The sequence below is a fragment of the Sciurus carolinensis genome, chromosome 3, assembly GCF_902686445.1.
Source record: "Sciurus carolinensis chromosome 3, mSciCar1.2, whole genome shotgun sequence".
NCBI classification, from domain to species: domain Eukaryota; kingdom Metazoa; phylum Chordata; class Mammalia; order Rodentia; family Sciuridae; genus Sciurus; species Sciurus carolinensis.
The window spans coordinates 137,794,470-137,813,793 of record NC_062215.1 but is presented as its reverse complement, the minus strand read 5'-3'; the positions used below and the strand labels follow the sequence as shown (position 1 = coordinate 137,813,793).

The following is a 19,324-nucleotide window of genomic DNA, read 5'->3' as shown; positions in this document are numbered from 1 at the left end:
TATTCTTTTAGGGTCCAATGATCCTCCAAACTAGGTACTTTGTACCTATTCAGATGGTGCCAACACCACAGATTGAGTAATTCTCTCCCGGGGAAGAAAGATTTTCTGTCTTAAACCCACTACTCTTAAAACCTACCCTCAACTACAGTTGATTATCCTGTATAGAAATGAGAGCTATTAGTTATCTTATCTGCCTTTGAGTCATGGAGGTATTGCTCATAAATACACTCCTGAAAACCCGGCCAGTAGCAGGTGAGTTAGGCTTATCTTCCTGTCTTTAAGGCACTTGAACTTCACAGCATTTCAGGCACATTTACAGTTTATAGTACAGATAGCAATCAAACACCTCTGTGTTTTAGCTTCTGAGATTCAGAAGTGTGTAATACTGGATGTGGTGATTGGGGATGACTACCCAATTGTAGCCATTGGATCTAGATCCCATATAACTGGACACCTGGGGATATTTTAAATGTGGAGCATGATTTACAGGGACTTTTAGTTGCTCTGCATGTTATGACATCCTCTAATATGAAAGCATCTGTGATACCCTTGTTGAGGGGTTTCTCCCTCAGTTAAAATGATTAAATTCCTTGGGGATACTCATGTTAGATTTACCCTCCAATCTGATCTACCAGTAATGGTAGAAAACCTCTAAATATGTGTACTGCTTCTTCCCCATGTAAATATTAATTCATTCAATCCAATTCATTTCATGTAATTTAACAAATATTTAAACACTAAACTTACAGGAATAAATAAAGCAATTTAGCCCCTATTTTCATACAGCTTATACTAAAGTTTATTATTTACTTGTTGTTAACACACTTATTTTGGTGCTCAGCAAGAAATAAAAGTTCAATGAATATTTGAAAAAATAAATATATCAAATGAGAGTTCTTTACAAATGCATGTATATATAATTTCTGGTTTAGCTATCAATGACAAAGAAGGAAAAATAAAGATAAATTCATGAAATTAACTTGTTATAGGAATTTTATTTAAGTTCTAATGATTATAATTCTTTCAAATTTTGTTGAGATACTAATAAATAACTAATTTACTTTTCAAGGCATTTTCTCTAGTAACAAGATCTACATTCACCAACTAAAGTGTTTTCTTTTTCAAATAATTTTCTTCCCAATTGTATGTCCAACTCAGCTAAAAGTGGTTCATTTCCACCTGATTTACCATTAAAAGTTTCAGTTATCATATATATTTAGTCAAGGGAAATATGGATAATTAGGGGAGAATAGTAATCTTTTTCTGCCTAAGCTTATGAAGAAACCTCTTGCCATATTGAGATTATAAAAATGGATAGAATAAAGATTGAAAATATATTCTTAATATCAAACATATCAAATTATGTTTTTAATATCATACATAATTCATAGTCAATTTACATGCATTACATATATCAACAGATTTGTTCTCAGAATAGCCAAGAAAGGGGCCTGGAGATGTAGCTCAGTGCTAGATGCTTGCTTATCATGCTTGAGGCCCTGGGGTTGATCCCTGGTACCACACACATACAAAAAAAAAAAAAGAGAGAGAGAGAGAAAGAAAAGACAAGACTAGCTAAGAAGGAACCATCTGGATTCCTGAAGGATGGACTGTCATGCTTTTTTTAGTTTTGGATATGATAAAGTCTATCACTACGGTCTCTCCTCCAGTCAGATGAAATTACAGTACAGATGTACAAAAATTGAGATTCAGTTTTTAAACCTGTGCCCAGAAACCCTGGAACTCAATTAGAAAGTTATTAGATATATTTGATCTATGAAAGTAGTTGGCAGCAGGATCTGGGACCCTCATGTCCTGTTTCACTCCTCATCCTACTGAACCTACTACAAAGGTGTCATGAGAAAATGTTTTTTAAAAGCTTTGATAAAAAATGATGTAAGTTGAAGTGAATCCAACAAGATTGAATATAATCTATTGTTTATATTCAGGCTACAGAAAAGCATAATCTTGATGAGGGAGAAATAAAAATTAAGTGAACTAAGAAAAACTATTCATGAGACCTAATGCTACTAAAATATCAAGATCTAGGTTTACTAGTGCACATTCTTTTTTAACTTGGATTCTTACATCATTCACTTTTTTGAGGTTTATAAAAACCATAATGTGAAAAGTTAACCAGTCTGGTAATCATTTTGTTGTCAAGTTTAGAGATTTTTTTTTCTCATTGCCTTCAAGTTCTACCTTTTCTTGGTTCTATTACTGATTTTCCTGCTTAGGTTCCATAAGATTAAAAAACATGAACTAAAAATTATCAGGTGTTTTGGAATCTGGTTTGTACTGTAGAAAGTGGAGATTAAGATGAAAGAGGCAAGATGTTTGACTTAAACTTTTTGGTGGCATTTCTAAAAAAATCAAAGCTTTATTAAAAATAATCCTCAGAGGAGGTCCTGTTCCTGGCTACTCCATGTTGTGAAACCAAGAAAGCAGACAAACAGCTTCTCCATAAGGTGGGTGAACAAAAAAGCAGGGAGGGGGTGCTTTACTGGAACCTAAAACTGAACATTCAAAGCAGACTGGTGTGATGGGTTGACATATTTGACTCCATGGAAATGTTATGGGCCAAGCTATATGGGCAGTGACTAAACAGACTCCATTTTACCCTGAGACTCCATGTTATGTAGGAAATACTTCTCCCATGGGAACACCCTGCCTCTATATCCTTTATCAGTTGCTTAGCATGACATGTTTGGCAACACAAAATGGCAATTCTTATATAATGAAAAATTGTTCTCTTTTTGATTCCTATTTTCCTAAACAATGTACCATGTCAACAGTGATTGTCCAGATGTTAGTAACCATTCTTTACCTTGTACCTCAGTAAGGTCATTTTGACCCACTTCCCCTTCTGTTTATGATTTTAGATCTCATGATGTTAGTTTCCAGTTTTGAATCATAGCAACAGACACTTATGATTGAGGTACTGACTTATGGTATAAAAACCTCTACAACCCTATGGTTGGGGTTGTTCTCCCAACAGTCATGTCTTCTGCCACTTGTACATATACTTGGTTAAATTTTCTGTTTTGATGTTAATCATAACACTTAAATTCCCTGCATGCCTCCCAGTAAGTAATGTAGGAAAACAGTTAATCTTTCATCTATCATACAATACAAATTGTTTTCTCCCCTAGGTTAATTTTTATTGCAATGTCCAGGATTATTTTTGTATTTATGTACAGATTTATGTATTTGCAGGTAGTTAATATTTTTCTTTGTGATTTCTTCCCTTGTTTTTATGTTTAAAAATTTCTACCAAACTTGAAATCAAATAAACATTAATCTTTATTCTTTATAAAAAAATGATTGCTACATTTAGACACTTAGATCAAGAAATGAAGGTGATATAAACTGAACCAGAGGTAAATGATTCTAGAAATAGTTTCTAATAAAAGGAAGTATTAAATTCTCTTACCTGCTGAACTAAACTCTGCAAAAATATCTTTAGGTGTTTGAGGTTTCCCATCTGGATCAATGTCCATGATGGTACGCCACAATTCCGAGAATCTGGCTCGTTTTTCTTTGGGCATGTATATTCCATGCCATAGTGCTTTCAGCATGTAGTCAATATGGATCAGAATTTGCCCAATTCTGGTATCATAATAAGCTGGAGGTAACTGACAAGAAGAACTCTGATCATAATTAGCTTCTAAACTGATTGAAGGGATTTGATTTAAGCAATAAATTCCAACAGACAATTCCCTTATGATCTGATGGACTTCTCTATAGTCCAAGAGGGCTCTAGGATCCACAGGAGTCAGTAAGATTGCTGTGGAGAAGCCCACGTTATTCATTTGACTCATAATTCCACATGGGATGTCCAGTTGAGAGCGAACATCGTCTTTGGCAGACAACCAGCTAACTAGTGCTGTAGTTAGTAACTCTTGTACTTCACTCCGGTCATATTTTTCAAAAAAAGCAGAAGCATTTCTCTGTACTGCTAAATTTTCCAGGTAAGTTTCTTCATCTTGAACTTGATCAAATCTGGGTATTCCTTTTTTGGACAATCTTAACATTTCTAAGTAAATCTAGTGTGTCCTTTCTGAAGTTTCTGCAATGAATAAAAAGGAAAGATAAGCAATAAAATTTACTATGGGAATTAAGCTAGATTTCCCTAGAAAAATTTGTACCTTTCGTCTTTCTGAGGTTAATTTTTTTTTCATGGTCAGCCATTACATTTTTTTCAATCTTAAATTAATTACAGCATAAGAAAGCTGCTAATCTGGGCATTACACTTTGAGAAAACAGTAAGATAGGAATCATTCTGCCCACTTTACAGATGCAGAGCTATGTCTACACACACACACACACACACACACACACACACACACACACACACACGGGACATGCCCGAGATTTCACACCTTTCAAAATCAGAGACCAAGTGTATCCATACTCAAGGCCAAGACCAGGTCACCTCTGCCACGGGCACTGGAAAGGACAAGGAAAGGGGAGAAGCCTACTTTGAAGTAATTGTTTTCTCCTCTAGGCAAGGGAAGCTGTGTTCGCCATGGTCCCCTGAATATTCAGAGAAGCCTGGGACAGTCGTTTCCTGGAGTGGCTTCTTGCTAGCTAGCTCCCGAATCCACCGTCAGGACCTCCGATGAGGAGGAGCAAGCTGGAGAAAAGACTCCAGCTCCAGAAACAGTCTAAGAGGAACTTCCTGGGACGAAGGCGTGCGGGGGTCTGCTCGCCCCTCTGTGGCTCTGCCTGGCCTGCAGACACCCGCCAGTGTCTGCTCTGCCAGGGCGGAGGTGGAAGCCGTTGGTCCTTAGTCCTTGGGAGGAGCCGACCGCGCCCCAGGCGAGCTCGCGCGAAGACTGGGGCAGCAGGTGGAAGAACCTTTTGTGTGTGTCCTGCCAGACTGCCCACAGCCAGCCTTGTGATCACTTTCCACTGCTCAGATTGCTCCTGTATTGAAGAACCACCTAATCTCTTTCTAGAATTCAGTCCAGCCTCAAGCTCTGGGCGCTGCGCTACTGTTTCTTCTAACACACACACACACACACCACGGTGGCAAAGGCAAAACCCCCAGACTTGGCAAAGTCCAGAGTTGGACTCCCACCTTCATACATCAGTGATGAGCCAGGCACTGTGGGTAGAGGTTGGAGACCCTAGAAAACAGGGTCAACACAAAAATCTCTAGGATCTCTCAATTAAATACATAGCAGGTGTATTTGCCAATGTAATCCATTTAAGATGCAATGACAGCACTTGAAAGAAAGTTCACTTAAGACAACTGAACTGGAAAAGGTTACCTGGGAAGTTACTTTTAAATGGGCCTATAAGATGAGGAAGAGCTATCTAAGAATTGAAGTTGTTTTTCAGGGATAGAGTACAGCAGGTGAAGAACAATTGAAAAAAGTTGACATTTTTGAGAAACAGAACAAAACCCTGGATAGAGAACACAAAATGAGGCTGCATAGAGGACACAAAATAAGGCTATAGAGGTAGGTGATGACAGATTATGATTTTGGACTTATTCTAAAAGACTGGGCTAAAGTGGTGGTACTGAAAATGAGGATGTCAGCATTTGAGGACTGTTTCCAGTGATGTTGGTATGGTGGTAATTGGTTGAGTAATGTGGGTAGATACTGGGTCAGAGTTAACAGACTTAAAAGGTGGAGACAGCAAGTGCGGATGAGAGGCAAGAGATGGAAGGTAGAAGCAAGGTGCGGTGGCATAGACCTATAATCCCAGCAGTTTGGGAGGCTGAGGCAGGAGAATCACAAGTTTGAGGCCAGCCTCAGCAACGTAGTAAGGCCCTAAGCAACCTAGCAAGACCCTCTCTCAAATTCAAAAATAAAACTGGGAATGTAGCACAGTGATAAAAAGTGTCCCTGGGTTCAATCCCCAGTACCAAGATTTAAAAAAAGAGAGAGAGAGAGAGAGAGATGAGAAGATGGAGGACCAGGATGTGTATTTCAATTGACATAGATTATAACATTAAAAATGACAGAGGGGCTGGGGCTGTAGCTCTTGTGTGAGGCACTGGGTTTGATCTTTAGTACCACATAAAAATAAACAAAATTAAGGTATTGTGTCCATCTACAACTAAAAACATTTTTAAAAAATGATGACAGAAAGGATCTGAGAGTGAGGCTGAGGATACCATAAAGAACATGAAGAATCCAAGATGCAAAAAGGGTAGTATGTTATCACAAAATTCCTGAGATAAACAACTTTAGAGGAGAAAAGATTTAATTTGGCTCATGGTTTCAAGATTTTAGTACATGGTTGCTTGGCCCTGTTGCCTTTGGGTCTGTGGCAAGGCAGTACATCAGGGTGGGAAACACATGGTGGAGGAAACCTGTTTGCCTCATGGCTGCTGGGAAGTTAAAAGAAAGTGGAAAGAACCAGGGTCACAATATCCCCTTCAAGACCATGTCCCGTGACCTGACTCCCTTCCATTCAGTCTAACCTCCTTAACGTTCCAACACTGCCATCAGATGTGGACCAAAATCCTCAACACACAAACCTTTGGGGGACATTTAATATCCAAACCATAACAGCTAGTGGTACAGGGACAGGTGAAGACGAAGTCTTTTGATAGCTAGATGGACATCCCTTGCCCCCAAGATAAGAGGTTTAGCTACAGGTAAGTTACTCACATGCACACAATATGAGGACACATAGAGGTAGCCAACTGTGTGTGAACCAAAGAGAGGTCTCAGAAAGAAGCAACCTGGCTGACACCTTGATCTTTGACTTCCAGCCTCCAGAATTTCAAAGAATAAACTCCTTTTGTTTAAACAATAAAGTTCTAGTGCTAGAAAGAGGCAGTTCTTGAAATAGGAAAATGAGCTATCTAAAGAAATGCATTATTGTTCATAAGAATTATTCACAAGTGTGAACCTCATACAAAATGTTTAGCTTCTCAAAACCTTAATTCTCCCATCTGTCAAACAGGCCCCTATCTAAACCAAGGTCCCTGACAATAACAATAGCAAACTGAGTTATTTCTAAATGTAACTGCCATGAAAAGGGTTGAGAAAACAAACGTAGTTTCTCTGTATTCTCATACAACACTTCAGACACCAGATGTGGCTTTCTTTTTCCCACATCAATCAATTCTCCAACTCTCTGAATATCACCTGGATGTTCTACAATTTAATTCAATTCTGACTCCACTCAGAGTTAATGTTAGATGCCACAAGTTAAGGACTCAGTTCCAGAAGACTGCTGCTAGGTCCTCTGGTACTTCTGACCAACCACTATAAATCAGGGCTTCCCACAATCCCCTTCTCAGTAACATGCTAGAATGGCTTACAAAATTCAGTGAAACACTTTATTTACATTGCTGTTTTATTATAAAAGATATAACTCAAGAACAGCCAGATGGAAGATGCACAGGGCAAGGTATTGCAGGATAGGAGGGCAAATAGAGTTTCCATGCCCCCCTGGCCTTGCCATCCTCCCAGTACCTCCAAACTGGAAAATCATCAAATCTTTCAAGATTTTTAATAAAGCTTAATTCCAGTCTATCATCCTAGTCCAGAAGTTGGGTGGGCAAGTATCAAAATTGCAACTCTCTAATACTTGGCCTTTCTGGTGACCAGCCTCATCCTGAGGTTACTTAGGGATCCCCACCATAAGTCACCTGAACACAATGTGATCAAAGGGGTTAGGGGAAGGAATAAGACAGTATTATCGCTTAGGAATTCTAAGAGTTTTAGGACTTTTGTGACAGGAAAAGTAAAAATTCACCCAATGAACTTAAAATCACTACATTTACAATAATAAAGTAGCAGAATATTTTATTTTTATAAAACTATCACTCAGAAAATATTGTTACATTGTGATTGTGACATTATGATTTCATCTCCTTTTTAAAAGAAAGATTTTCTGAGAAAATGGTTTGGAGTCTACCACATTTATCAGACGCTTTTTCATTATTTTTTTCCATTTTTGCAATTCTGGATCCAAATTGCATGGCCCGTTTTGGTAGAAGAGCGGAGGCTGTAAGACCAAGTTCTACAGCTGCAAGACGTAAAATTAGTTTTTCACCAATTCCACGGGGTAAAGTCAAGTTTGCCTTTTCCCAAACTGGTAGGGAATTTAGAAAGGAGACAACATTTTCATCCAGGAAAGGAAATCTAAAATAAAGAGATAAACAATGAAAAAATATAAACATAAAAACATATTTTTATGTATAAAATCAATCTGTTAAAGGTTATTTATATAATTTTATGACTAAAATTTAATCAATTTAAAAAGTGTTTAATAACATGACAATATTAGTACATGTTACAAAATAATATGTCAAAAATTATATATCAAGAAATAACTTCAAGTTGTTTCACAAGGTATCTTTGGGTATGCCTTGAAGACAGCATGATCTCAGTTAACTAGTCATTCTGATCGGTGTCTGATCTTCACCACTTCTAAACAAACTGAATTTTAGGGATACAAAACCAACCCAAGGGCTCCACAATTTTGAACTTATAAAGCACTGATTTATGGTACTGAAATTGTTTCATTACATTTAAGCTGTTTAAGTGGTGACAAATTAGTAAAATAGAACAAAATGTTAAATTAAAAAAATAACTTTATGCCCTTTAAACTTCTCTATTTCCCCACAAAATTCTGATTGCTTTTTAGATTATTGTTTCCAATATTTTTAACATTCCTTCCTCCCCACCCCCAATTTCTCAAACTGCAGTACAATCACACTAGTGTTTACATTTTATTACACTTTTTTCTAGCTACAGTAGAAAGATGGGGAAGCATTCTGGCATTTTTTATACAGGATATCTTATAAAAATGAATTAATTGCAAAACTATATATACAGACTAATCAAATAGATTTGTTACTATGGACATAATACATAATGAATTATTTAGCTCTAACCACCATAATTGTATTTATTATATCATAATTCTATATTAACTGTTTTAAACATTTTTCATATATATTTTTATCTTAGTGCAACATAATACTTTTATACTGGGCCATTAGAAATAACTATCCTTATTAGATGAAACAGTAGACTATAAAACAGTAGACTACTTATATAGAATTCTTCTCTTTGGAAAATGCCTTCATCTCTGAGGGTTTTAAGTAATCTGCAACATGACTAATTGTGTGTTTTAAAAACTCAGAACCATACTGGAAAAATCTAGCACTGGGACCACCAGTGAAATACTGAATAGTGAAATATGCAGGGATACAAGCAGATCCATCTAGAGAGACAAAGGCAGGTTTTCCATCATTGAAGGAAAAAGTTTGGGGGCAAGGGTCTTGTAATTTATACTGGCTTTGTTTAAAACAAAACAAATCTCTTTAAAAACTTTCTCTTGGTCTTACACTATCTGTTTTACTTTTAGTCTCTTTTATCAGTCTTAAAAAAGTCACTGTATCACCTTGGAACTTTATTGAAAAGACATCTACTGGAGAAAGAGTTCTGGAAAACATTGCTCCCTGGTCCCTCCCAGCTTGGCTCCTGACTGTAACATGAAGCCAAGACATTATCTCCACCCCCTCATTTATGTGAACAGTCTCTATATAAAAAGGAACTTTAAACGTTTCCTTTTAGGTCTTACTGTTTTTACACAAACACCTTAACAACACTCATGTAAGTAGAATAACCTTGCTTCTTTTCCGTGATCAGCAATAACTCTGTCATCCCGACCAAGGTTTCTAAAAGAAATTCGACCCAGTTCCATTGCTATTTCCTTATTCAATCCTTCCAGTCCAAGTGTCTGAAAGCGGATGCGATGACGAGAATAACCTGCAAGTTGCTCATCTGCACCAATTCCAGTGAGAATAACCTACAGAAGTTTAAAGAAATCCATAAAAAAAAATGGCCTACTATACAATACAATAAAATAAAAGTTAAAAAGTTACAGTCATAAAGATAACATTTTTGGAGAAAAAGTCAGAAAATAGTAAAATATGCCCAATTATTATGTCACATCTGTTGTATTATACTTTAAATACAATTAAAACATGTTATAGTCTTGCAATCTTAAATGGCAAAAAGCTTTAAGGGTCAAAATTAGACTCAAAATTCTTAAAAGGCAGAAATAATGGGTCATACCTTTGCACTGCTCTGATATGATTTCACTTCATCCTGGGTTACTAACCAACCAATTCCTCTAGAAGCAAACCAGACTGCACAGCCAATGCTATCATCCAAAACTGTATCCGAAGGTTGGATTAAGTGACATATTTGAGTTCTTCTCAGTTTTTGGAGTTCTTCTAGAGAAACATTAATTTCAACAAAATTCCAAATTCGAGAAGGGTTAATAGCTTGCAGTTCCTTCAGTCCTGCTCTTCCTGTGACTCTATCTGGTATATTATCATCAGGACTATCAGCAGCAACATTGTTTGAGAATTCTTCAGAAGGTATTTCACAATTATTCTGTTTGCTCCTCTTTTTATTAAAGTTAGCTGGTGAGATCTTAGCTTCACTCATGAAAGCTACATTAAGAAGATCAATTGGTTCATCTAAAGGAATATGACGATCAGCAAGGGTTGCTATCACCATGGAATCAATGCCTCCAGAAAATAGGACTGCAACATTTGCTTTCCTAGTACAAATTTTTGCAACTTCATTTGGTACCAGGTTTTCATCTCTATGTAAATACAAGACACGTCTCTTGACTGCAAGACTCAGGATATCAATAAACTGCTGAACTACTTTTTTCATGTGTCCATCTGTAAGAAAGATCTGAAGTGTCTCTCTTGTAGGTGGAATGCTGGTAGTGTTTCTGCAGTGAGTTTCCAATGAAGCTTGTGGTAACATCATGTTTAAAGGAACAACAGGTTTTTCAAGATACAGTTTGGCTTCATTTGGTATTACTGATACAAATGCTGGTAAGTCTCCTGAAATCCAACTCAGGCTATTAACACATTCATCAAGAACATTCTCCTTAGGTATACATTTCCAAGGATATAATTTTAAAATTACACATCCAGAAATGGCAGTAGATTTGAGATCAATTCTAAAAATTCCAGATGCTGGAACTTCTTGCCACTGATTTGCCACTGTAGATTTTTGGGTGCCCACTGATGAGAGGCAGAAACTCTTGCCCAAATTACTAAATTGCCAAAGCAAGCTACGGCGACCAAAAAAATCCCGACCAAACCATAAGTAATGAGTAGATGCTTGATAATATATGAAAGACCAAGGACCTTGGACTTCTGAGAAGAGTGATAAAATATCAGACTCATTCATACAAGAAGAAAGGTAATTAAACATAATCTGAGTATCATTTTCTTCGGCTTCAAACTTTATTCCACTAAAGACTTCTCCATTCCATAGGAACACATTACCTCTTTCATCTTCTACAGGCTGGGCAGTCAAAACACCTCTTAAATGAAGGACATGACCAGAAAATAAACACTGGTAGTTAACGTCAGACTTTAATACCTGTTTACCACTATCGGGTCCCCGTCGATTAAGACTGTACAGTAAATCTTCTTCTAAATCTTTACTGAAATGCTCAACAGAAAAGCTTACAGAACAACAGATTCCACACATTGTTATGAAATCAAGGTGACTACTTCTTGATTTTGGTTTTCTCTGAATTTTCTATGTCTTGGTATTCTTTTTTCAGTTCATCCAAGATATCTGTGGAAGGGAGAAAGAAAAATATTAAGTAAAATTCTTTAACTTTTACTTAGTAATTCATAAGACAACACAGGCTACTTACCAAGATCAAATTAAACAAGTATGCATACTGTTTGAGTGCCAATAGTAACTTATAATGGGCTACTAACAAAGCATGTTGATCTCTTAGAGAAATAGTGTTCAATGAGTGCTTATTTTGGGTTAGACACTTAGTTAAGCACTTTTACATACACTCTTATTTTAAACCCCATAAGACCTTAGAGGCTCAAAGTATTTCACCAAAAGTCACAAAGGTAGAAAATAGTATAATGGTTTTTCCTATGTAGATCTGTTGAACTCTTAAGTGCATGTTAGTAATTATTGCTTTCCAACACATCTTACAGGTTTTTGTTGTTGGTATGGTTGTTGTTTTTTACTACAGACTTATATTTGGAAGGATAATTTGAAACAAATCACAATTAAACCTATAGATATATATCAAAACATTCAGATATAGAGAATTTAATTGAGGCATCATTATGAATGTTCACAGAACAACAAAATAAATACAAAATAAATACAAACTAAAACAAACAAACAAAAAAACCTAACAACTTACTTTTGCTTTCAGAAAGCATTTCTGTTCTGTCTGCAAGAAAGAATATGTTGCTGTTCTGTTGTTGCCTATATACTTTCTGCAAAACATAATTAAGGTTAATATCAAGATTTGATCTAAAAAGAGAGCAGATGTGAAGACTCTAGATGCTATTATAACTTATTCTTGAACTTCAGGAATAAACGTTCAGAATAATATTTATGCAAAAACAAATAAACATATGCAACCATACAATTAACACTATTTATACTAAAGAAAAAAAATTTTCCCCTCTTTATATACCAAAATACCATTTTCTTTAAATAAAAAAGGTTCCTACCAACTTACATATTTATAATTTACTTATATCAGCAAGCAATATATTGTGAACATTTTCTTATCAATAAGTGTTCTTTTACAACATTATATGAGTAAAACATACTATAGTTTATTTGCTTAGTCCTCAAATTTCAGACATTTAAAGTATTGCCAGCTCTTTACTATTATAAATCAGTGCTATAACTAAACTTTTGTGTGCTTCCTGGTTGTTTCTTAAGTATCAATTACTACAAATAGAACTGTTGGGTCAAAGGGTTATACACTTTTAAGGCTTTGATACATACTATCAATTTTCCCTCCAAAAAGCCTGCACTAATTTGACTTGACTTCTAGTATCCTACAAGTGACAATATCACAGATGTCTAAACTGTCAGTTATTATATAATCTTTAAAATGCTTTAAAGAGTTCAGAATCATTTCTTTCTTGAACTTTAAAACAAGTTTTCATAGTGTAATTATGCATGGAGCAGTAACTTGCTTGTTTATGAATACATTAATGAAAATGGTATTAAATAACCATGTTAAATATTTAGAAAATTTATCTAAAATTTTTAGGGGGAAGGAGAAGCTATTTATTCTTTTTTTTGGTCCAACAGTTTTCCACAATCATTTAAAGGAATAGTCTCCCCTCTTCTCAACGTATTAAAGATCACTTGCTTCAAAAAGAAAACACCAATTCAAGAACAAAACAGTATCAGTGATGACTAGAGCTCCAAGATACCAAAGTGACATTTGTTCCAATGATAATGTGGATGGTAATATGACAGGGGAAAACATCTTCAACTATGAAATCTATCTATATACACATTCAAAAAAAATCCAAACTAGGAATACTTTTACAATTTAAAAAGATGCTGAAATCTTGTATAGATTCAATCATGTCCTTTTTTCCCCCCCCTGGTTCTGGGAACTGAATCCAGAGGTGCTTTAACACTAAGTCACATCCCCAGCCCTTTCTAATATGAGTCAGGGTTGTACTAAATTGCTTAGGGCCTTGCTTAGGTGCTGAGATTACAGGCATGTGCCACCACACTTAGCTAGATACAAGTCTTACACATAATTCTTACAATTTTACTATATATTTAACATAAATACAAATAATCAAACCTTCCATTTACTATTCAGAATTCCTCTAATAACTCACCCTGTTCTTCTTCAGGTTAGAAAGTTCATCCACAACAATTTTTTGTTCTTTAATCTATTGAAATAAAGAAAAATTCCTTAAATCAGAGGTTTTCAAAGTATGCTCAATGAAGACCTTGAAGTGATTGTTTTAAAACTAGAGAGATGAGATAGGATGAGGGGCTATCACATACTAACTGTCTGAATGGGCAGTCTATAAACATATAGGTTCTTTCCAACAACAGTCTATGAGGGGATATAGGTAGGAAAAAGAGGAGGAAAGAGTGGTTAAACCTGCCAGGAATTAGGCAACCCACTGAGTTTGGACAGAGAAGTTGGTTTTGGGAACCAGTATTCATGCCAAGCATCAGTTTACTAAACACAGTTTATTAAAAATAGACAACATGCACCAAAAGTAATACCAATCTTTTGATTAATTTTTAAAAGTTATGCATTAGCTTACAAATGGAATAAGAGGTGAGCTACTTTTTTCAATTACTAGTGTTTTCCATGACTTACAAACTAAATGATATAATCATTCAGATCTAGCAAATAGTACTAAATGCCCTATCTGGGGCAGTGTAATGTTATTACTTTTGTGATTGTATCATTTTCCTTTGTATATTAGACTAAGCCCAATGTTGGCATTGTTGAACTAGGCTTCACTTTTTAATCAGTAGAAGACAGCTCAATTGAGTAAAAACAAATTTCTTTTTAACTCTTTTCAGTAACTGCATCAGTAGTAAATGGCTCGCTATGGTAACAATCAGTCTGCGTTATATTTTGAAAACTCACCCCCACCACTACGAATGCACTGTCTCCTCAATTGATAGAGGTGTACAGTATGGGACTAGATTGGATTAAATTCAGAGGCCAAATCTGTACAACCTCCTGGAGACTGTAGTTTGTACAGTGCTTTCCCATTTATTTTAGGAATGGCAGGTATAGTTTTTATGTCAAAGAAGGAAACATATAGGGAGTGAAAAGATACTTGCTCAAGAAGTCACTAGTAGTTTGGGGCAGAACCAAATAGAATCTAGGGCATTTAATATCTGAGAGGCTATATCCGAATATTCTCCTTCTTGTAGGTTTGAAGATTTTGTCTGTTTACAGCAGTTAAGATGAATGCTATGTTGACTTCCCCTTTTTATCAGGAGAGGAATGACAATGAGATGCATGTTATGATCTAGGTAAGAAGATGGTAACAATTGACATTTGTTCATGAGGAGGCGGGGCCTTAGGAAGCCTTTGCTGGAGTCCCGACAGGAGACGAAGGTGGCTGCTTAGTGGCTTTAAGAGTGTTACTAAGCACGGAGATTAAAGGTGCATGTTTGAAATGAGCTTCAGAGGCAGAACACATAGGTCTTCGTGATGGACGTCTGGGATGACTCCCTGGTTGCCGGCATGAATAACTAGATGGAGAATATTCAAATATTCTGTCGCGACAGATTTGAGGTTTGGGTGGTTTAAAATGAGTAAGGGGGCAAAAACCAATCAAAACCTCCGCCCCAACGTGATCGTCATCTGGGTCTAATATCGAGGTAAAGTTACAAGGCCTCTGTCAACGCAACTATCTTCAGGAAAGGATTAACTTCAACTGTCAAGTGCTACGAAAGAGAAGAACAAAGTAGTCCGGCAAAGCTGAGGTGGAGCCAGGTCCCCATGTGCCCGTGGCAGACCACCTCTGGGGCCCAGTGACGCCAGGTCCTGTGTCCTGCAGCTTCTCGTTGGTCCCCCACTCACCTTGCTGCTAAGATCCTCCTTGTGTGCTGTGGAGTTGTCGGTGGAGACCAACACAGAGTTATCGTCGGGACGAGCCCCGCGGACAGGCATCTCCACGCGGCGCAACATACGCAGGTTGCGCAGTCAGGTTGGAACGCCAGCCGCCTTCAGTCCCAGGCAAGGCGCGTGCGCGCCCTCAGAGGCTCCACCCCTCTCCTCCTTTCTCCAGAATCCTGCCAATATCGTGGGCACGCTCGCTTAAACGCATGCGCAGTCCAGGTCTGGCGCATGCGCATAGCTATTAAGGCGCAAAAGCGCAGAACCTGGTTGCGTAACCTGAGTCCCTGAGTCGTCCCCTAGTGGAAACGCTTTTGTGATCTCTTCACTCCCTCACATCCAACTACAGGGTTGTGTGCGCCTCCCAGTGGTAAATATAAAGAATAGTAGCTCAGTAGAAATACCGGTTAATATTTATTATGTAGACAAAGATATGAAACTGAGGTACAGATTGAAGACATACAGTGCTGGAACAGAACTGTACTAACCTGATAAGTGTTTGTCGACTTGTGGTTATGGTTTCCCAATTAAAATATAGTTTTGTATGAATTTTGGATGAATGAATAGTTTCTTTTAGTATATATCCCATGTAGTATTTGCAATGTCTCATCGTCTGAGAAAAAAAATAACTAAAAAGTTTGGAAATAGGCCAAAGAGATTATTGGGTGTTCTTTCAGTGCTGTTCTGGGCTTGACTTTCTATTGACTGGGCTGTTTTACAGCCCAACCCAGGTAGGGGTTAATTACAGAGAAGAGGGCAAAGAAAAGAGAGTAACTTGAAGATTTTTGTCTGGTAGAAATACAAATAATTTGTTTTGTAGGCCAGATAACCACACAGGATATGATTTATTAACATTTATTTACTAATATACTGCCTAGTTCTCAATGCTCTGAATTGATTTTAACATTTTATTGGTTCTTTTATTAATAAATTGAATAAAATTTTGACCTGTGTTACTTCGTATTTTCATGGGAAACATGATTTTTGAAAAGTGTACTCTAATATAGGAAATATCAAATTTCTATGGAGATGGTCAAGTGGATGCCATGGAACGAAACTGAATTACTTAAAGAAATGTACTTCATGGGTGAAACCCAAGGTATATCTTTTATTGGCTTTTGGAGTAAATCCTAAATGATTATAAAATTCATACTTTTTATTTTTCCTTTCACTGTTTTATCTTTTTCTTCTCTCTCTCTCTCTCTTTCTTTCTTTCCATTCCTAATAATTATTCCACATAGGTGGTGGCAATGATTGGAAGTTTAGTTTATGGTTTAACCATTTGGTAATATTTCTTGGATGATAGACATCTAGTCTCTTTTAAAAGAGAGATGAGAGTGAATTCAGTTTGTTAGTCTTTTTGTCTTTTATGATTTCAAATTAATTTTGTACACACTAAGGAGAATAGCTTTTTAAGTTCTGAGCTGTGCTTATTTGCAATCTGAAATTGAGGTAGTAAAACAGAAGCAATAAGCTCTGAATGTGTCTGTGTGTCTATACTTCTGAACAGGCTTTATATTTCACTGTGTGAAAAGGTGTTAATGAATCTACTATAATGTTCGTTAAATTAAAATACCTCTGGTTTATAAGCACTTGTATAAATCCTCTAGTACTTTAAATGTGCGAGACTTTTAGGAAAAAATTCTTACAAAATTGCTAGCTCAGAAACATTCTAAGAATCCACACTTATGTAATTAAAGTGAATCTTTGGAAAAATGAAATCCAGTCAATAAGTTTGGTTTAATAAAGAAAGGCAATTATATCTCTTTTCTCTGATTTATCAATTTAAGGAAAAATTCATGTACATGTTTTATACTTTATAACATTTAGATTTGTTTTCTCATAAAAAGATTGGCTAATGTAAATTTACTAAACTTACTTTACTGATTAAACAAATTTGTGTTACTGCTTCATAATGCTTAAATTTATGAAAATTGTAATCTGTTCACTAATGAGTATTCAGATAAACTTTTTATATCAATAGTAATTATATTTGGTACTGCTTAAGTTTAAACATAAATCCCTAACTTAAAACCTTGAAGTAATATTGAATTGAGTCAATGATTGTTAGATAACTAGTTTATTTAAAAAGTTAATTACTGAAACATTTATTTATAAACATAATTTTAAGTTTATTAGCCTTTATTTTTGTTTTTATATGCCTTAGAATAGGTATTATTGCTGGGCGTGGTGGCTCTTGCCTGTAATCCCAGCAGCTCCGGAAGCTGAGTCAGCAGGATCTCGAGTTCAAAGCCAACCTCAGCAACTCGAGGTGCTAAGCAACTCAATGAGACCCTGTCTCTAAGTAAAATACAAAATAGGGCTGGCTTAGTGTGCTTCTGAGTTGATCCCTGGTACCAGAAAAGAAAGAAAAAAATAGCTATTATTTGGGGTCATGTTAATGAACTTGTTCATTTCTGTCTCTTTCAGGTGTGAATGGAATGTGTGTGGTGGTAGATGGTTGTGTTGTGTAGGAGACTGTTTTAGTTAGAAGTTACGTTGATCTGCTAATATGCCTGCAGGTGACAGTTTTCAGTTGTTTACATCCATCCAATTCTTTCTGAAATAGAAATTATTAAATTAGTTAAAAGTTTATAATTCATATGTAATTATTATGTATTAATTATGCAGTTATAATTAATATGGTTGAAAGTCTTTTAGGGGCAAGAATAATAGAAAATGCAGGGTAGTAGAATGAGCCTTGTTTTACTAAGAAAAATGGGTTCTAAAGTGAAGTAGCACTTAAAGGATATGAAACAGCAGTGAAAAATGAAACTTGGGAGTATAGTAAGTTGAAAAAGGCTTAAGTTGGTATACTTGCCCTTAAAAGAAACTATGTAATATGCTGAAATTTTGGAACTGTTCATTTAGTTTTGGAGGCTTAGATACAAGGTAAATATTTTTTAAAGATTTTTACTGCCAAATACTATGTTAATGAAAAACTCTGGCATTTTCTTAAACTTTTGGATTCATTTCCCAAAACCTTGGAATGAACTTAATCAAATGGGATATCTTTTAAACTAGTATTTAGAGATGAAACTAATCTGTAAAAGTAAAATGAGTGAGCATCCCAACACATTAATCCTCTTTGTACCCTATCATATGGGGTAGAAGAGTTCTAGTTAATGTTTGAATTGGCTCTTTGACTCACAATTATGTCCATACTGAGTATCCAAAAACTGCTGATTGGTCTACATCAGTTCATTTCCTTTTGAAAGTGAGTTGTTGTTTATGACTTTGCCTTGTTCTGGTGGTTTTGTTTCTTCAAAGGGGCCACCCAGTATGACACAATACTAAACAAAGTGATGATAATCATATCGGTATGGTGCTAATCTATTTTCATGCTTTTATGGTTTTTCTTTTCATGTTTATCCAGTTGCTTCTGTTTCCTTCTTCAGCTGCTGCAGGTTCTGTGCTGTTTGAACTCACACTTTAGGGTTAGCAGGTATCATTTCTCATGCCTGTTTCAGTACTACCCATCTGCAGCCCACTCTACAATCAGCTAGGCTATTCTTTCTTTGTGATACATTGCTGTTGTGTATTCTACTTAATAGCATAATTTCTTGTTTATTAAAATGCCATTTATAGTATTCCTCTGATGCTACATCCTTTATTTTATTCTAACAATATATAGTTCATATGGATCATTTTATTTAAGTGATGTTATTAGCCTGTATTCTGAGGTTCTGAATGAATAGTTCCCAATTACTATTCTTCCCTGATTTCTCAATATATTCCAACACAGATTTGTCCTCTGTCTTTCCCCAGTGAGGTCTGATATAGTGCTGTGGTTCCCAAATACCAGTCAATAGGTAAGTGCCCTTCTCATTATATAAAATCACCTGAAAGTCTTATTCAGGTACACACAAACTTACTAGCCCTTTTTAAAGATTTACTCAGTCTAACATTTGGGCAT

The 19,324-nt window shown here is 36.1% G+C and overlaps 3 protein-coding genes across 3 annotated transcripts in view; all 3 read right to left on the bottom strand.

Moving 5' to 3' along the window:
• The window catches only part of Ankar (ankyrin and armadillo repeat containing), a 65,001-nt gene extending 60,967 nt beyond the window's left edge, over positions 1-4,034 (bottom strand). The window contains exon 1 of the mRNA XM_047543878.1: positions 3,434-4,034. Within this exon, the coding sequence (XP_047399834.1) occupies positions 3,434-4,034 (601 nt within the window). The remainder of the gene's footprint in view (positions 1-3,433) is intronic.
• A 3,377-nt stretch (positions 4,035-7,411) lies between these two features.
• Positions 7,412-11,504, bottom strand: Asnsd1 (asparagine synthetase domain containing 1). Its single transcript, XM_047545051.1, has 3 exons — positions 10,059-11,504; positions 9,608-9,789; positions 7,412-8,114 (listed from the first exon to the last, which is right to left on the bottom strand). The coding sequence occupies exons 1-3, from the start codon at positions 11,502-11,504 to the stop codon at positions 7,829-7,831; spliced, it is 1,914 nt and encodes a 637-aa protein (XP_047401007.1). The 3' UTR covers positions 7,412-7,828.
• On the bottom strand, positions 11,455-15,566 carry Asdurf (ASNSD1 upstream open reading frame). The gene is made up of 4 exons (XM_047545052.1): positions 15,373-15,566; positions 13,652-13,705; positions 12,193-12,268; positions 11,455-11,594 (listed from the first exon to the last, which is right to left on the bottom strand). Exons 1-4 carry the CDS (start codon positions 15,478-15,480, stop codon positions 11,524-11,526), a joined length of 309 nt encoding a protein of 102 aa, XP_047401008.1. The 5' UTR covers positions 15,481-15,566; the 3' UTR covers positions 11,455-11,523.
• Positions 15,567-19,324: the final 3,758 nt, after the last annotated feature.